At 54.2% G+C, this 17,095-nt stretch overlaps 2 protein-coding genes and 1 long non-coding RNA gene across 8 annotated transcripts in view; 1 reads left to right on the forward strand and 2 right to left on the reverse strand.

The window, feature by feature from the left end:
* Positions 1 to 1,501, reverse strand: part of LOC113212614 (uncharacterized) — an 8,813-nt gene extending 7,312 nt beyond the window's left edge. The window contains exon 1 of the long non-coding RNA XR_008011004.1: positions 917 to 1,501. This is a non-coding gene — a long non-coding RNA (uncharacterized LOC113212614). The remainder of the gene's footprint in view (positions 1 to 916) is intronic.
* Positions 1,502 to 1,873: 372 nt separating this feature from the next.
* LOC113212092 (uncharacterized) lies at positions 1,874 to 4,483 on the reverse strand. The gene is made up of 6 exons (XM_052266313.1): positions 4,314 to 4,483; positions 4,028 to 4,181; positions 3,856 to 3,932; positions 3,458 to 3,779; positions 2,788 to 3,108; positions 1,874 to 2,670 (listed from the first exon to the last, which is right to left on the reverse strand). Exons 2-6 carry the CDS (start codon positions 4,157 to 4,159, stop codon positions 2,110 to 2,112), a joined length of 1,413 nt encoding a protein of 470 aa, XP_052122273.1. The 5' UTR covers positions 4,160 to 4,181; positions 4,314 to 4,483; the 3' UTR covers positions 1,874 to 2,109.
* A 1,009-nt stretch (positions 4,484 to 5,492) lies between these two features.
* LOC127749173 (uncharacterized) lies at positions 5,493 to 16,399 on the forward strand. 6 transcript variants are annotated; one of them, XM_052266308.1, is made up of 7 exons: positions 5,493 to 5,770; positions 5,853 to 5,963; positions 6,031 to 6,198; positions 7,486 to 8,055; positions 8,129 to 8,203; positions 8,524 to 8,613; positions 16,012 to 16,399. In XM_052266308.1, the coding sequence occupies exons 1-7, from the start codon at positions 5,513 to 5,515 to the stop codon at positions 16,090 to 16,092; spliced, it is 1,353 nt and encodes a 450-aa protein (XP_052122268.1). In that variant the 5' UTR covers positions 5,493 to 5,512; the 3' UTR covers positions 16,093 to 16,399. The 6 variants fall into 6 exon arrangements, with proteins under 6 accessions (XP_052122268.1, XP_052122269.1, XP_052122267.1 ...); XM_052266309.1 differs by lacking the exons at positions 8,129 to 8,203; positions 8,524 to 8,613 and adding exons at positions 15,432 to 15,506; positions 15,839 to 15,928; XM_052266307.1 differs by lacking the exon at positions 16,012 to 16,399 and adding an exon at positions 8,703 to 8,867.
* The last annotated feature ends 696 nt before the right edge of the window (positions 16,400 to 17,095 follow it).

The raw sequence follows: 17,095 nt of genomic DNA on the forward strand, positions 1-17,095 counted from the left end.
AAAACTTAGCAGAATTGTAAGCCCTCAATTGTTTCTTCCAGTCCTGCTTCAATGGTGTCCTCCATTCCCTTTTGCAATCATTAGTGCAGCAGCAGAAAGGTTAAAGACATAAGTGGGGGATCTCAGAGGCTTTAAAATATATTTCTGCTAACTCACTAAATGTGAACAAAAAATTGGGATCCCACTTGAACAGCTCAAAATTTTCAGAGACTGTATCTGAGATTAGTAATAGCAATTATTCCTAAAAGAAAGAAAATGGGCAAACTGGCGCTCTTATTTTAAAACAGGAGAGTCATGAACTAGAGCTGTGAGGGTGACAGAATGAGATGGCTTACAATTACTCTACATGGCCTTAGTTTCATTCACTGCACCATCTTTATGAAAAATATCAATCTATTTTTCAATGAAGGCCATTTAAGGCTTTCATTACTCGTTCTTTAACAGCCCACTTCCCCTTCTAGGTGAAGAACAAGTACTGTTCCCCGTTCAGTGTCACGCTTTAACTGTTAGTACTTTCATCTCAAATTAGAAGTGCGATTGAAGAGCGGAGACGCTGGGCTTAACTAAAGTAATGAACATTTTGTCAGGTTTTAATTGCATCATTTTGAGCACTCTTAATTTGCGAATCGCATTCTATCTAGATCCAACAACTTAGGTTAAATAAAAAATACCAACAGCCTGATAAAAGTGAAACAGAAGATATTTTCGTCATGCATTTAAATTTGCCTTAGAGAAACATCAAAAAAAGTTTGGTATATAGTAGTAAATTCAAAATGAGGTTATGTAATTAAGTTTGCAAATGCGACTGATCACTCCGGCATATAGACAGATGTGTCTCTATGACACTATCTTGACAAATCTATAATTTACGAAAAAGAAATAGAACAAAAAGAAAATTTCAACAGCAGTTTCTTACCTCCGCGAAGTCAAAAACGACCAAAAGACCAAAAGCCTGTCTTCCCGCAAACAGTGTTGCGTTGCACGTAGCGTAGTAGTCTCGTTGCAGGGTATGAGCAACTTAGGTTGGCGGGGGATATCGCCGCTCAGGCGCCGAAGGTAGGCCACCATCTCCACACAGACGCTTGGCGGGCGGGTCTACCCTACGCGCTGCAGGCGTTGTCATTCGCCTTGTCACACATTGGAACATTTGGGTCCGGACGTGCCATATTCAAAATACGGAGGTCTGTTACACACTGCCCCACCCTCCCTTACCCGCGTGAGTATGTTCTGACCACTGCAGTTCGACTGATCCCGTTCCGAACTCAGAAGTGGATCAGCGGTGGGACGAGGAAAGTACTACCCCATTTTAATTTTTGTCCGCGTGAGCATGTACGCCGAGCGGACTTATTTCTACAGTCAGTATTCTAATAAAGCTGCCTATGGCCGCGTCGGTTGTAGCTAGAGCTGTGCAGCTACAAACAGGGACGGTGCCTTCACCTGCTTCGTTAGGCTTTCTAGTACAATAAATAGTGTATTTCGACTAACGGAGGAAGAAGAATAGCGGTTAGAACATTCACGTTACCGATTGGTCGAGAACTTCCCGCCTCTACGTTACGCTGGTAATGGTGGTAAGCGCTCGGCCAATCAGGAACCTTTATGTTCTACGCGATATTCTTCTTCCTCCGTCAGGCGAAATGCACTATACATTTTAAGAGGTAAATTTTAAAGGGATATAAGTTTTGAAGGTACTTTGACCCTTACTACTTTTTTTCGAGGTTATTGACATTATCGCTAACCGACGCTTTAGAGGTGCTTTGTTCAGGGGCCCGTTGATGCGCCCCCGCTGGACCTCCGCCATGGACGTCTCAAAGGCGCTCAAAAGTTCCCCGAAAATGACTTGAGTGCGGGGCGGGGAGAAATTACGCCCGAGGTGTGCTGCTGTGAAGTAATTTATTTAGAGCTCTAGTGGTATATCTGCTTTGCCTTTCATTAGTAACAGACGCTGTTTGTACAGACAGGACGCGTTGCTCCGGGGGGTGCTGCCGAGTGGCGCGGTGTGTCTTCCTCTTCGCTGGTCCTCTTGGTCCCGAACAGGTCCGCTGGCCCTGCTGCTCGTGGTCCTCTCTGCCGCAGGTTAGCAAAAAGGCGCGCATCGCTTGCTCGCCGCCCCTACAAGTCCTCCACCGCGTCCACCGCCACACCGTCGCACCTGTCGCACAGCACCACGGCTCCAGGGAGCACTACCCGGACCTCGGCGCGCTGCCGGTCGCACTGGTCTGCCTCGTGCAAGGTGTGAACCCTGCTAAGCACGAGCCTCCGCAGCGCCCGCAGGTCGCACTCCTGCAGCAGCAAGCGTAGGTCGCAGCAGGTGTGGGGCCACACTATGTTCCCCCTCGTGCTCACCCACAGATGAAGCTCCTCAAGAGAGTGGCCGTGCGCCTGCAGCAGCGTCATCAGCGTGTGCCGAGGGAGGCGGTGAACTCTGAGCCAGCGCAGGCCGGCGTGGTGTCCCGGAGGGAGATCGGGCAGCGTTAGGGACGGGCTCTCAAAGACAACATCCTCGCACCTCACCTCCAGCCCCCTGAGCCGCGGCATGGCGTGCACCGCGCGCAGATGGGCCACGCGGGGGTTGTACACACTGAGCCACTCCACGGAGGGCGAGGCGCGCTGCAGCAGCTCCAGGCTCCAGGCGGGGTCTGCGTTGCAGTACACGCTGACCAGCCGCGAAACCTGCGCGGGGGAGAGAGAGAGAGGACAGAGTCACGCAGGGCGTTTGATGGCATGAGTTCCCCGCGACGTCGTCGCGCGGGTCGAGAGCGGCTCGAAGCCCGGCGCGCACTCACTCACCTCTGCCGCGTCCCGCAAGGCGACGGCCTTCTCCTGCTGGAGCTCATCGGCCAAACTGCAGCTGGTAATGCCCACATCCATCACCCCTAGGGGCCGCGCCTCGGGTGCGTCCCGGCCGCCAAGGGAAGCTGCAGGTGCAGCCGCTGGTGGGGCAGCCGCAGGTGGGGCAGCTGCTGGTGTGGCAGCTGCTGGTGTGGCAGCCGCTGGTGTGGCAGCCGCTGGTGTGGCAGCAGCATGTGGCACAAGCGCAGGTGGGGCAGCTGCAGGTGGTGCGGCCGCAGAATGAGCAGCTGAAGCTGAAGGTGGTGCAGGTGGTGGGTCCTTTTTGCAAAAACAAAAACTGCACATGAGCGGCCCGAATAATCTGCAATGCATGCTTGATTTGTTAAATCTTTACTAGTTCCTGTTTTTCTGTTGACTACGTGTTTTAAATATAAAAACAAAAACTCGACAGGGATGGTCGAAGTTCATAAATTTGTGAAAGGGTAATTCATCTACGTACAGGTCGTGGTTCAGCAGAGATTTTTCATGAATGTACAGAAAGTTCAAGTCTTTAAAGCCAAACCGTCTTTCCTTTGATACGCCTTTTCAAACTAAACTTCCTAACTAAAAAACACGATCAAAATCATGGTAACAGTTGAAAAACGTTGCAGAACAACACATCGCCTACCTCGGTGAGTGCTGCCCTCGCCGCCAGCAGGAGCCACAGCGCCTTGGTGAGGGGCTCCTCGGTGTTGCGCACGGTGCACGTCAGCTCGCGGCCCCCACCCCGCAGCGACACGGCCCAGGACTCGCCCGTCAGCAGGGTGAGGGCGGGCAGGGCCTGCTCGTCCCGGCACTTGTCCTGGAGGACCTGGAGCTGCTCGGCGGCCTGCGGCAGCGCGTCCTGCAGCTGGCGCCTCAGGGCACCCCTGACGGACACCACCCCGTGGTCCTCCCAGCAGCGCGGCGTGGCGGCGGCGCGGCAGCCCGAGCACCAGCCGAGGGGAGACCTGTGGGGCACAAAGTCAAGCTATGAGGCCACCGAACACTCCGCCTCCGCGGCGATCTGCTGGCGAGGGGGCTCACCTGTCAAGTCTGATTCCCTCCGGCAACTTCAGTGCCAGAAAGTTAGTCGGGAGTCCCTCCGACGGGCCGGTGAAGATCTGCGGGGAGAACGGCAGGTCGGAATCAGTGAAGGGCAGGTAGCCGGGGGCGGCGGAGGGCGCAGAGCACCCCGAAGGACACTCTGGACACTCACCTGGCGGCACGTCGGGCACTTGCTATCCTGCAGCCGCCGCAGACACTGCAGGCAGGCCGTGTGCCCGCAGGGCAGGACCTTGGGCGCCCGTTCGGCTCCATCGAAGAGGTCGGTGCAAATGTCGCACTCCATGCCCAGGCTGGTGGCTGGCGATCTGAAAAATAGTGATTATAGACCTCCCAATCTAGCTGCTCTGGCCGCACCACATTCCAAACGTTATCACGCCACTATCTACATGTAACGGCCTACACGCAGCGACAAGGCCGACAGGCCGTTATTTACTCACGTGCTCGTTTTAGCCTCGCTAGGTCTGGTGAGGTTCTCGGCAGTGCGTCCTATAACCCCTCTGTTCTCGTTCGGCTCGCTCAAGCTCCGAAACACAACACGGTCGAGTTCAGAGGAGATCACCGCGCGTGAACTCAGCGCGGCACTCGGGTTGCGCTGAAACTTGGGCCCTTGCCAGGCAGAACCGAAGAAGTCGCAAATCGCAACGCGCAGCCAGCGTGTTGTTGCCGGTGTTTGTGTCGACGTCGACTCGGACTGACTGGACTGTGGCCAGATGCTGAGCGCGCCGAGTCGCCACCAGGCGGCGCTCGAGTCGCCAAAAGTCGCCACGAGCCCGAGGTCGCCAAAAGTCGCCACCATAGCCCGAAAATCGGCCTAGGATGTTGGGGGAATTTCCCGGAATGTCGGCTGCACCGGCCTTTCTGAGCCGGGCCAGCCCCGGTTTTGGGCCCATGTCGCTCATTTTCACCCAAATTCAGCAAAAGTCGCCTATAAAAGAAGCGCAATTTTATCTAAAATCGCCAAGAAAGTCGCCAGTCGCCAATGGCGATTTTTTTTGTCGCTAAACCAAACTAAAAATCGCCACTTTGGCGAGAAATCGCCAAGTCTGGCGCCTCGGCGCCGGCGGTGACGGCGGGCAGCCGGCGCGGCGGTTGCGGTTCCCTCGGCACCTGGCCTGGCGGCAGCAGCAGCAAACCAACATACTGCGATTCCTGAATATTGCGGAATCACCTCAGAGATCACAGTAGTTAGGACTTGTATTCTGTACCTACACGTTTTAACTGTCAGAGTAAACATCGCCACTTATGTTGTCACCTACCCCAGGCCTTTTAGAGTTTTTAGATAGTCCTCACGACTGTCTCGACCAGAAGGCCAAGTCCACCCTCACCCCTCACTCGTCCTACATGTAGCTCAGGGCAGGAGGCACGGCGGTGGTGGGTCTTTGGCATACCGCGCGCTCGGAAAGGGATTTGTTGCCTGGTCGGGGACTTATCTTTTTCTTATCCCTGTCGCCAAAAGAAACACTTAAATAACTAATCTTTTCGTTTACGGGGCCCCGGCCTCCTCAGACGAGGTCGATACGTCAAGTCATGCATGCTCGAGCAGACACCCGTCGCCGCCTGCCTACAGCTAAACGACGAATCGAAGCGACCGCGCGTCCTCAGCGCGTGCGGTAAGAGTGTATCAGTCGCGAAGGGGATGAGCGATGTCGCTGTCCTGGGGGCCCTGGCGCGTCCGGGCCCGGGGGGAACGACGGCGTGTTCCTCCTCCCGACGCGTCCTGGTGGCGCACTGGCGCGCCGTCCTGGCGGCGCTGCGGCTGGCGGGGGTCCTCGGCTGCAGCGGCTGGCCGCCGCGCTGGTCGCGCCGGTGGACGCGCTACGGCTGCGCGACTCTGGTGGCGTTCACTGCGGCCAGAGTCGCGCTCTTCACCCGTCAGTTCTTCCTCGCGTTCAAGGTCTGAAATACAGGACGTGCAGCTGAAGGCCTCTTTTGTGTAGGGTTACAATACGGTCAGGTAAAATGTCGAAAATACACAGCCTCAGGTCGAGGAAGCGCGGAAAGGATTGTATCCTGGCGAAATGTCGTACATTTTCTGGCTCGACACCTTCAACCTGGGCATGCAGGGCCTCACAATAAGTCTGACCCAGGTAAGACAGAGCGTACTACAGGGACCCTCACGTCCCACATAACCAAACGTACGTACTTCTGCCGCAGGTGGTTATGTTGCTCTATTCCCGCGATGTGAGTCTGCTCGTCAGGGCCGTGTTCCTCTACCTACACTCCTTCCCGGGCCCGCGGAACAAGAACGCGCACAGGCACGCCGCCATGGCGTGGTTCGGAGCCAACTTCACCTTCTACGCCGTTTACGGCATGAGTTATACTGTACGGCAGTTCCCTTGACTAAGCTCGGTTTGGTGGTGCCTAGCACGGTAGAGGGCAGAGGTCTGCATCGGTCGGTCGGCCCACCAGTCCCGGGAGCACGAAGTAGAGAGATCGGTGTCGGAAGGAAATCGGAACCTAAAGAAGCAAGGGATGACTAACTTATCTGTTTCCTCCTGAACGTTGATTGTTCAACGGTGAAGACATTGTGGCGATCAGCCAATTAGAGCCCAGAAGTCGAAGAAAACTGATCGGGCAGTCATGCTTTGCTTCTTTAGGTTCTGGTTGGCTTACAGCTTAAACACTCCGACGTGCTCGAGCCCGCCATACCCAGTGAGAAATGAGTGTTCGAATCGACCTCGAATCGACGTCGACTGCTCGAGAAGTTATCGTTGGTCCTGAGACGAAGTTGTCGACGAAATTTCGATGTTACTCGAGAAGTGCCCTATGACACGGCTTAACTCAGCTAATGGGTCTTAAAGTGTTTCAGAACGGTTCATGGTACTACATTACAAGAAATTTCGTATTGTACATGATCGATGTCGATTCGACGTCGATTCGAGGCAGGGTTTTCCCCTGACTGTACAGTTAGCTCCCGCTGGTGACCCGCAACGCCAAAACAACTATAGTCTGGAGACGTGTTCATCGTGGCGTACGAGGTGTCCGTCACGGACTTCATCTTCTGCAGTTATTTTTGTACGTGATGGCGACGCGGGTGTCTACGGACATCAACAGACACTATTGGACTTACAGTCGCTTCACTATAAGAAGTAACTTGAACATTGCGCGTTAAAAAAATAGTCCCTACCATCGTGATGAGCTAACTTCTAGTCTAACTATCGCACGGCTGAAAACTAAATACCAAATAATGGACCAAACTTTATCGTTTAGCACTGGATGATTCCTGTTACAAGACAGTTACGTTTAGACACTTTAATAAGAATTTTTGCGAACAGCTATCGCTCCGCTAGGTTACTCCTTATAGTGAGGCGACTGTAGCTCAACCGTTCAAATCAGTCCCTTCAGCCCGTTTTCGATAAAGTATCGAAATAGTCGATGTCGAAAAAACGTCGATTTGCGGGACAAAATCCCGTCGATTCGACACTTGGTTTCGAAAATTTTTCGACCTGCCTAATCGACGTCGAATCGAGGTCGATTCAACCACTGATTTCTCACTGGGACTCGCACATGTTGCATTTCGTGCGCCCCCGGGACTGGTGGATGGTGGACCGATAAAATGCAGACGTGACCTCGTCGTCGACGGTTTAACACTGTGCTCCTGTGCAACAGCATTTCACCCAAGACGACTGGGAACGCGTGTTTTATATTTTAAACGACCTGCTGCCACACGTGCTCATCGGCGCGACGCAGGACTCGTTCCTGCACATCGTGGCGGCCAACGTCGACCTCTTGGCGTCCGTCGCCGACGGCGTGCTCGAGCACGTCGCGGCGTTGTCGCACCTGGCCCAGTCCGCGGCGCCCTGCACCTGCTCGTCGACATGCCCCGCGCACCGCGGCCGGGTCCCCGTGCTCCTCGGCGAGCAGCGCGCCGCGCGCGGCCTCCTGCACGGCCTGCGCGCGCTCCGGGTGCGCTACCAGGGCGTCCAGGACGTGGTGCGGGCCACCAACCGGGCCTACGGAGGGTTCATCCTGCTCGCCAGCACGACCGCGCTGATCGGCGGGGTGGCGTTCCTGTACTCCGGGGTGATAGTCGTCATCACGTTCGCCGGGATGCTGGGCGAGTACAAGGAGCCACTCCCCTTTGACGCGCTCGACGGCGCCTGCGCCCTGGCGTTGGGCACATTGCAGACCGCCAGGCTACTATTCACGTGCGCCATTGGAGAACAGATGAGTTTGGAGGTGAGCCCGAGGCAGGCCTATGTGCTGTGGCATGGGTAGTTCGTCTTTGGCCTTTCAAACAAAATTCGTGTAGAGTTTCAGGATTTCGAGCGCCTTGCAGACGGGGTTGACCCGTCATGCAGGCATAGACCCTCGGATCGAGCGCGAGGTAGGTCTTCTTTTTTATAATTTACACACGGAACTACCCTGTGACTACTGACAGTCAATACGACATCGAAATACCGAGGTCGTTTTCGACGCCAATTTGATATTTTCGACATAGTTTCGTTCCGACTCGTTATTTCCCACTGGGTAGCGTATTGGATTGCACCAGTGAGTTCTCCTCACCTCTTCCCAACTTTACCGACCACACCTAACAGGGGAACCTTTCCTCGCCAACATGCGGGGAAAGGTGCGGCAGTAGTGGAGAAGGGCCGTGAAGGCTCACTCTGCGGACTAAAATTACCGGCATGTCTCTGTATTTTACAGCTTCAATGGTTTATCCGACAAACACAGATGCAGGAAATCCGGTTTGGAGCGTTCGATCTCTTATATTTCGATTTGAAAACTATGAACAGAGTAAGACTAATGGTTCTCCCAAGTTCGCAAGTTCATATATTTTTTCCCCAATTTGATCACTGTTTCGTCTTGTTTCTCTTTTTCTTCAGATCATTGCCGCCATCATGTCAAATATCGTCATTTTGGTTCAATTTTCTGCACTTTCGTCTGGAATAACCAAGTGTAATGATTGGTCTTCGTCCAACCAACCATTCCTAAACGAAACTACTCCAAAAGAAGCCTCTTACCGACGTTGCCCCACGGTGTAATCCCAGGTTTTCCGTTTCCGCGGCTTGTTTCCTCTGGAGCGCGCCGCAGTTTGAATCTCCCGCCCCGGCCGGCTCGCCGCCTGTGGAGCGGTGGGTAGGCAGTCCCGCGACACACCCGAGCGCAACGGGCCGCCTGCCTGCGCCGCCCGCACCGGGGTACACGCCGGCGCGGCGTCGCACCTCCGCGACGGACTAGCAGGCCAGGATTAAAGGGAAAAGGGGGGGGGGCGATCGCCCTAACTGCGACTTTTAGTGACCCGCCTGAAAGGTAGGCAATTTTCACTACAACCCCCCACCCCTGTGTGAAAGAAAGCCGACAATGCATTTGTCCTCCTGCCAGTCGGACGTCTGTAAAACTGATTGTGCGGGAATAAATTATGCCGCGAATTATGCCCGAGGTATGCTTCCATGAATCGGCCACTCCCTGGCGGAAGAAAGACTCCCTTTAAGGAAAAGGAAAGAGTTGCTCCTGGCCGCTCCACACTTCGCCCCCCCCCCTCCCCCCGCAGACATTCTCTCGCAAAACTAAGATAATGAATCGTTTTCGTTCCGGGTGCCCCGCCACACAGTCGATACGCCAAGCGAAGCGTGCCACCCGCCTAAAAGTCAAACGACGAATCGAATCGAAGCGACCGCTCGTCCGTGGCCCGCGCGTGCGGTGCGAGTACCAGTCGCGGGGAGGATGGGCGATGGGGCCGGCGCGCTCCTCCTGGCGGCGTCCGCGGCGGGGACCACGACGACGACGCCGGCGGCGGCGTGGTCCTCCTCCCGTCGCGTCCTGGTGGCGCACTGGCGCGCCGGCCTGGTGGCGCTGCGGCTGGCGGGGGTCCTCGGCTGCAGCGGCTGGCCGCCGCGCTGGTCGCGCCCGTGGACGCGCTACGGCTGCGCGTCTCTGGTGGCGTTCACTGCGGCCAGAGTCGCGCTGTTCACCCGTCAGTTCTTCACCGACTTCAAGGTCCGAAATACAGGACATGCAGCTGAAGGCCTCTTTTGTGTAGGGTTACAAAAAGGTCATGTAAAATGTCGAACATGCACAGCCTCAGATCGAGGAAGCGCGGAAAGAATCGTATCCTGGCGAAATTGCGTACATTTTCTGGATCGACGCCTTCAACCTGGTCATACAGGACCTCACAATTAGTCTGACCCAGGTAAGACAGGGCGGACTACAGGGACCCTCACGTCCCACATTACCAAACGTACGTACTCCTGCCGCAGGTGGTTATGTTGCTCTATTCCCGCGATGTGAGTCTGCTCGTCCGGGCAGTGTTCCTCTACCTACACTCCTTCCCGGGCCCGCGGAACAAGAACGCGCGCAGGCGCGCCGTCGTCGCATGGTTCGGAGCGCACTTCACCTTCTACGCCGCTTACGGCCTGAGTTATACCGTATGGCAGTTCCCTTGACTATGCTCGGTTTGGTGCCTGGCACGGCAGAGGGCAGAGCAGAGGTCTGCATCGGTCGGTCGGCCTACCAGTCTCGGGAGCACGAAGTAGAGAAATAGGTGTCGGAAGGACATCGGAATCTAAAGAAGCAGTGGATGACTAACTGATCTGTTTCCTCCAGAACGCTGATTGGTCAACGGCGAAGACATTGTGGCGATCAGCCTGTTTTGAGCGCGCAGAAGGCGAACGAAACGGATCGGGCAGTCATGCTTTGCTTCCCTAGGTTCTGGTTGGCTTACAGCGAAAAATACTCCGACGAGCTCGAACACGCCATTGGCTCGAACCGAACCCACTCACACATGTTGCATTTCGTGCGTCCCCGGGACTGGTGGATGGTGGACACCGATAAAATGCAGACGTGACCTCGTCGTCCACGCTTTAACGCTGCGTGCTCCTGTCCTGTGCAGCAGCATTTCTTCCAGGACAACTGGGAACGCGCGTTTTACATTTTAAACGACCTGCTGCCACACGTGCTCGTCGGCGCGACGCAGGACTCGTTCTTGCACATCGTGTCGGCCAACGCCGACCTCTTGGCGTCCATCGCCGACGGCGTGCTCGAGCACGTCGCGTCGCTATCGCACTTGGCCCAGTCCGCGGCGCCCTGCACCTGCTCGTCGACATGCCCCGCGCACTGCAGCCGAGTTCCCGTGCTCCTCGGCGAGCAGCGCGTCGCGCGCGCCCTGCTGCACGGCCTCCGCGCGCTCCGGGTGCGCTACCAGAGCGTCCAGGACGTGGTGCGGGCCACCAACCGGGCCTACGGAGGGTACAACCTGCTCGCCAGCACGACCGCGCTCATAGGCGGGGTGGCGTTCCTGTACACCGGGGTGATAGCCATCATCACGCTCGCCGGGATACTGGGCGAGTACAAGGAGCCACTCCCCTTTGACGCGCTCGACGCCGTCTGCTGCCTGGCGTTGGGCACATTGCAGACCGCTAGGCTACTATTCACGTGCGCCATTGGAGAACAGATGAGCTTGGAGGTGAGCCCGAGGCAGGCATATGAGCTGCGGCATGGGTAATTCGTCTTTGGTCTTTCAAACAAAATTCTTGTAGAGTTTCAGGATTTCGAGCGCCTTGCAGACGGGGTTGACTCGTCATGCAGGCATAGACCCTCGGATTGAGCGCGAGGTATGTCTTCCTTTTTATAATTTACACACGGAACTACCCTGCGACTACTGACCGTCAATACGGCATCGAAATAACGAGGTCGTTTTCGACGCGATTTTGATATTTTTGACATAGTTTCGTTCCGGGACTCGTTATTTCCCAGTGGGTATTGTATCTCACCAGCGAGTTCTCTCCATCTCTTCCCAGCTTTATCGACCACACCTAACAGGGGAAAACCTTTCCTCGTCAACATGCGGGGAAAGGTGCGGCAGTAGTGGAGAAGGGCCGTGAAAGATCACTCTACACTGTAAAAAATATGTGTCGGAAAAATCCCATAAATGTGTCTGAAGCAAATTACATATACAGTGTGTAGGATTTTCCCTATACGACTGTGTGGGAAAAATCCCATACGCGTGCAGCAGATCTACGAGACAAGTGTAGGATTTTTCCTATACGAGTGTGTGGGAAAAATCGCATACGAGTGCAGCAGATTTCCTTGACAGGTGTGGGATTTTTCCCGTACGAATTTTTAAAAGGAAAAATGATATTTTTGGGGCTGTGGACTCGGATCCTACTCTTACTGCACCCTCACTCATCGTAATTTACATTTAAGTTCACAATTCTATTTACTAAATACTTTACCGGACGCGGAGTTGAACCTCGGACTTCTAGGATGCAATGCTGCCACGCTGACCACTAGACCACGGGGACTTGTTGGGAGAGAGGCCGTAGCGTCCCCGGGTCATTCCAGAGCCGCGCGGCCGGCCCCACCCGGCCATTATTAGAGGCCAGGTGCGGGCGGCGGCCACCTGCCCTTTGCGTAAGGGATTTCTAAATGCATGTTTTGATTTCGGGAATGATATTAAACTCTGTGCCCTAATATTTTGATATATTTCATTTCTCTTGAGAAGCACTCTCGACACAATATGATTCCTTTGAGGCCACAGCAGGACAACGAGACTGCTGAATAATTGTACCCAAGCAGCAGGACTGATGTGTCCAAAAATCATGAACTGTAATTTTACTATTGCGTTGTCGGAAATTTTCAAGATAAAAATAGCAAAATTCCCACACTTGTATGTGAAAAGTTCTTCCTAAACACTCGCAGGCATTTTGCCACAAAAGTGTGGGATTTTTCACATACATATCGGTTTTTCCCTATACAGTATTTCGTATATAGTAAAAATCCTACACATGTGTAGAAAATTTCGCGTCCAACACGCGTATGGGATTTTTCCCAAACACTTGTATGGCAAAAATCCGAACATTTTTTACAGTGTACGCCCAAAATTACCAGCAGGTCTCTGTATTTTACAGATTCAATGGTTTATCCGACAAACACAGATGCAGGAAATCCGATTTGGAGTGTTCGATCTCTTATATTTCGATTTGAAAACTATGAACAGAGTAAGATTAATAGTTCTCCCAAGTTCGCAATTTCATAGATTTTTTCCCCCTATTTGATCTCTGTTTTGTCCTGTTTCTTCTTTTAGGTCATTGCCGCAATGATGTCAAATATCGTCATTTTGGTTCAATTTTCTGCACTTTCGTCTGGAATTACATAGTGTAGTTGGTCTACGTCCAACCAAACATTCCCAAACAAAACTATATCAAAAGAAGCCTCTTACCGACGGTGGTGTCCCACGGCGTAATTTCAATCCACCCGTCCGTTTCCGCGGCTTGTTTCCTCTGGAGCGCGCCGCAGTTTGAATCTCCCGCCCCGGCCAGCTCACCGCCAGTGGAGCGGTGGGTAGGCAGTCCCGCGACACACCCGAGCGCAACGGGCCTGCCTGCCTGCGCCGCCCGCACCGGGGTACACGCCGCCGTCGCACCTCCGCGACGGACGTCTAGCAGGCGCGAATATAGGGGGAAAGAAGGGGGGGAGGAGAGACGATCGCCCTAACTGTCACTTTATGTGAGCCGCCTGAAAGCCTGAAAGGTAGGCAATTTTCACTACAAAAACCCCTATGTGTGTAGGCAGCCGACAATGCATCGCTCCTCCTGCCAGCCAGACGTTAATCCACGCCCGACGTCTTTGAAACTGATTGTGCAGGAGGAAATTATGCCTGAGGCATATGCTGCCATGAATCGGTCACTCAGGAAGCACTCTCTTAAAGGAAAAAAAAACGGTTGCTCCTGGCCGCTCCCCCCCCCCCCCCCCCCCCCCCCCCTCCCCTCCGGACATACTGTCGAAAAACTAAGATAATGAATCGTTCTCGTTCCGGGTGCCCCGCCACACAGTCGATACGCCAAGCGAAGCGTGCCACCCGCCTGAAAGTCAAACGACGAATCGAAGCGACCGCTCGTCCGTAGCCCGCGCGTGCGGTACGAGTACCAGTCGCGTTGGAGGATGGGCGATGGGGCCGGCGCGCTCCTCCTGGCGGCGTCCGCGGCGGGGACCACGACGACGACGCCGGCGGCGTGGTCCTCCTCCCGTCGCGTCCTGGTGGCGCACTGGCGCGCCGTCCTGGCGGCGCTGCGGCTGGCGGGGGTCCTCGGCTGCAGCGGCTGGCCGCTGCGCTGGTCGCGCCGGTGGACGCGCTACGGCTGCGCGTCTCTGGTGGCGTTCACCGCGGCCAGAGTCGCGCTGTTTTTCCACCGGATCATCGTCGCGTTCAAGGTCTGAAATACTCGCCCGTGTAGCTGAGGGCATCTCTACTTCGTTGGGTTACAAATGTGTGTAAAATGTCGAACATGCACCCACAGACTCAGTACGGGACAGCGCAGAGAAGTTCGTCTCCTGACGAAATTTCGTACATCTTCTGGCTCGGAACCTTCAACCTGGGCATACAGGGCCTCGCAGTCAGTCTGACCCAGGTAAAAGAGAGCGGGGCTACAGGAACCCTCATGCCTATATAACCAAACGTACGTACGTACTCCTGCCGCAGGTGATTATGTTGCTCTATGCTCGCGACGTGAGCCTGCTCGTCAGGGCCGTGTTCCTCTACCTGCACTCCTACCCGGGCCCGCGGAACAAGTGCGCGAGCAGGCACGCCGCCATGGCGTGGTTCGGAGCCAACTTCACCTTCAACATCTTTTACTGCATGACTTATACCGTACGACAGTTCCATATCGGTTTGGTGCCTGGCACGGCAGAGGTCTGCATCGGTCGGTCATGGTCCACCGGCCCCGGGCGGGAGCGTCCGAGGTCGGCAGCTTTGCGGTATTTGGGTCTGCCAGAAGTAAATCGGAGCTTAAAGAGTAAAGACCCGATCGGTTTCCTCCTGAACGCTGATTGGTCAACGGTGGTGACGACGGTGTGGGATGAGCCAGATGAGCGCGCGGCTCGGCGCAACCCGACACTGGTGGGGTGGACCGACCGACACAGACGTGACCTCGTCGGCCGCGGTTTAACCCTCTGCTCCTTTGTGCAGCTGCATGCCTATGTGGATAGGTGGGCTCCCGCATTCTATGTTCTGCACGACCTGCTGCCAGTCGTGCTCATCGGCGCGACGCAGGACTCGTTCTTGCACATCGTGTCGGCCAACGTCGACTTCCTGGCGACCATCGCCGACGGCGTGCTCGAGCACATCGCGGCGCTGTCGCACCTGGCCGCGTACGTGGCGCCCTCCTGCACCTGCTCGTCAACATGCCGCGTGCACTGCCGGCGTCGGGTCTTCCTGCTCCTGGGCGAGCGGCGCGCCGCGCGCGGCCTCCTGCACGGCCTGCGCGCGCTCCGGGTGCGCTACCAGAGCGTCCAGGACGTGGTGCGGGCCACCAACTGGGCCTACGGGGGGTTCAACCTGCTCGCCAGCACGGCCGCCCTCATCGGCACGGTGGCGTTCCTGTACACCGGGGTGATGCTCACCATGATGTTCGCCGGGGTGCTGGGCGAGTACAAGGAGCCACTCCCCTTTGACGCGTTCGACGGCGCCTGCCTCCTCATTTTGGGCACGTTCCTGACCGCCAGGCTCCTGTTCGTGTGCGTCATCGGAGAACGGATGAGTTCGGAGGTGAGTCCGAGACGTGGACAGAGAAACTTTCCCTTTTTGGCCTGCCGCCTTTTACACAACATTCTTGTAGAGTTTCAGGATTTCGAGCGCCTTGCAGACGGGCTTGACTCTTCATCCAGGAGTAGACACTCGGATCGAGCGAGAGGTATATGTTTTCTTTTTCACTGACTCACGGAAGTACCCAGTGAGAACTAACCGTGAAAACGAGATTTAAACGACGTCCTTTTCGACGCCAATTTTATTTTTTTGACCCATTTTCGTTATCGTTCCGGCATGTTATTTCTCACTGGGTATTTGATCGGACGAGTTCCCTCCATCGCTTCCCAGCTTACTGACCGCACCTAAGAGGGAAATCTTTCCTCGCCAACATGCGGGGAAAGGTGAGGGCAGTAGTTGAGAAGGGCCGAAAGGAAGTGCTCACTCTACGTCCAAAAATCAACAATTGGTAATGCTTAAGCATTTCTCCGTATTTTACAGATTCAATGGTTTATCCGCCAGACACAGTTGCAGGAAATACGATTTGGAGCGTTCGATTTCGTATATTTCGATTTGAAAACTATGAAGAGAGTAAGATTAACTGTGGTTCTCCCAGGTTCGCATGCTATTTTTTTCTACTTGGATCTCTGTATCGTCTTTTTTCTCTTTATCAGATCATTGCCGCCATCATGACAAATATCGCCATTTTAGTACAATTTTCTGCACTTTCAGCCGGAATCACACAATGTAATTAGGCTTATTCGTCCAACCAAACTTTCCGAAACAAAACTATACCAAACGACGTATTTTATCTATCGATCGTACCCTACGGTGTATGCCATTTTCCGGCGCTTCGTAGAGCGAAAAAGATCCGAAATAGACGCGAAATAGTCGGTGAAATGGTCGCTAAATACCCCGAAATGGCAGGGAAAATGCCACGAAATTGCCCGTGCGCTACGAGCTCAAGTGATTTCCCCCTCGGTGTTGAGCCCTTCGCGAGGCTATAAGCGATGCTGAAAATAGACCTGGCATATCTTACCGTACTGTTTTCCAACTCAGCTTCATTAGAGCTCTGGACAACTTATCTTGGCAGAAAGTTGCCTCCGAGCTCACACCCGGAGAACAAAAGAAATACAGTCCGCTCAGGAGCCACTGGCGGGTCGCTGCGCGGGGGCTGCGGAGGCGGGTGCCGGAGGGTGTCTATTGAGGAGCCCGGGCGAGGAGGCGAGACTAATGGCCCCCCATAAAACAGCCGGCTCGATTTCCTTAATTTTAACAAGTCCATTTTCGGGGGAAATTGTTATGATTTTTAACCCGTGGCATCGACCAATCAACTGCTAGTGAAAAATAAATACAAGACGTATTTTGAATCATTGTAATCGGACGTTTCGTTCACAAGTTATCACAATAACGAAAGAGCTTAATAAAACGGACATCCGCTGTGGAAATCTGCAAAAACACCCACTTTGCTCGTAATTATTTCTTAAACGTATACAGATACAGCATTTTGTCATAAGAACTCAAATAATAGTTGGCAAATTCTAAACAAATTGATCAAAAGTAAATTCTGTGTAGGTGCCACCGTTTTTTCAATAAACGACTCTAAACATCGCCTGATCGTCAAAAGACTTGGCACAATAGCACAGCCTTTCATTCAAAAATTTAACATGATTTCCGAATTTTTAACTTCGTGTAACCCGGGATAAAACTGATAAGAAGGAAGAACAAAAACAATCTAGCATAGTCAACATATTTATT

The sequence above is a fragment of the Frankliniella occidentalis genome, unplaced genomic scaffold (genome assembly GCF_000697945.3).
Source record: "Frankliniella occidentalis isolate FOCC.00 unplaced genomic scaffold, Focc_3.1 Scaffold37, whole genome shotgun sequence".
In the NCBI taxonomy this organism is placed as follows: Eukaryota; Metazoa; Arthropoda; class Insecta; order Thysanoptera; family Thripidae; genus Frankliniella; species Frankliniella occidentalis.

Bases quoted from the DNA above. Each gene is read 5' to 3' on its own strand.
- LOC113212092 (XM_052266313.1), bottom strand. From the start codon at position 4,159: ATGGAGTGCGACATTTGCACCGACCTCTTCGATGGAGCCGAACGGGCG. The intron at 3,109-3,457 runs GTAGGCGATGTG...TTTTGCAAAAAG, and splicing joins CGAGGGCAGCACTCACCGAG to GACCCACCACCTGCACCACC. The intron at 2,671-2,787 runs GTGAGTGAGTGC...TCCCCCGCGCAG, and splicing joins CCTTGCGGGACGCGGCAGAG to GTTTCGCGGCTGGTCAGCGT.
- LOC127749173 (XM_052266307.1), top strand. From the start codon at position 5,513: ATGAGCGATGTCGCTGTCCTGGGGGCCCTGGCGCGTCCGGGCCCGGGG. The intron at 8,204-8,523 runs GTAGGTCTTCTT...TGTATTTTACAG, and splicing joins ACCCTCGGATCGAGCGCGAG to CTTCAATGGTTTATCCGACA. The intron at 8,614-8,702 runs GTAAGACTAATG...CTTTTTCTTCAG, and splicing joins ATTTGAAAACTATGAACAGA to ATCATTGCCGCCATCATGTC.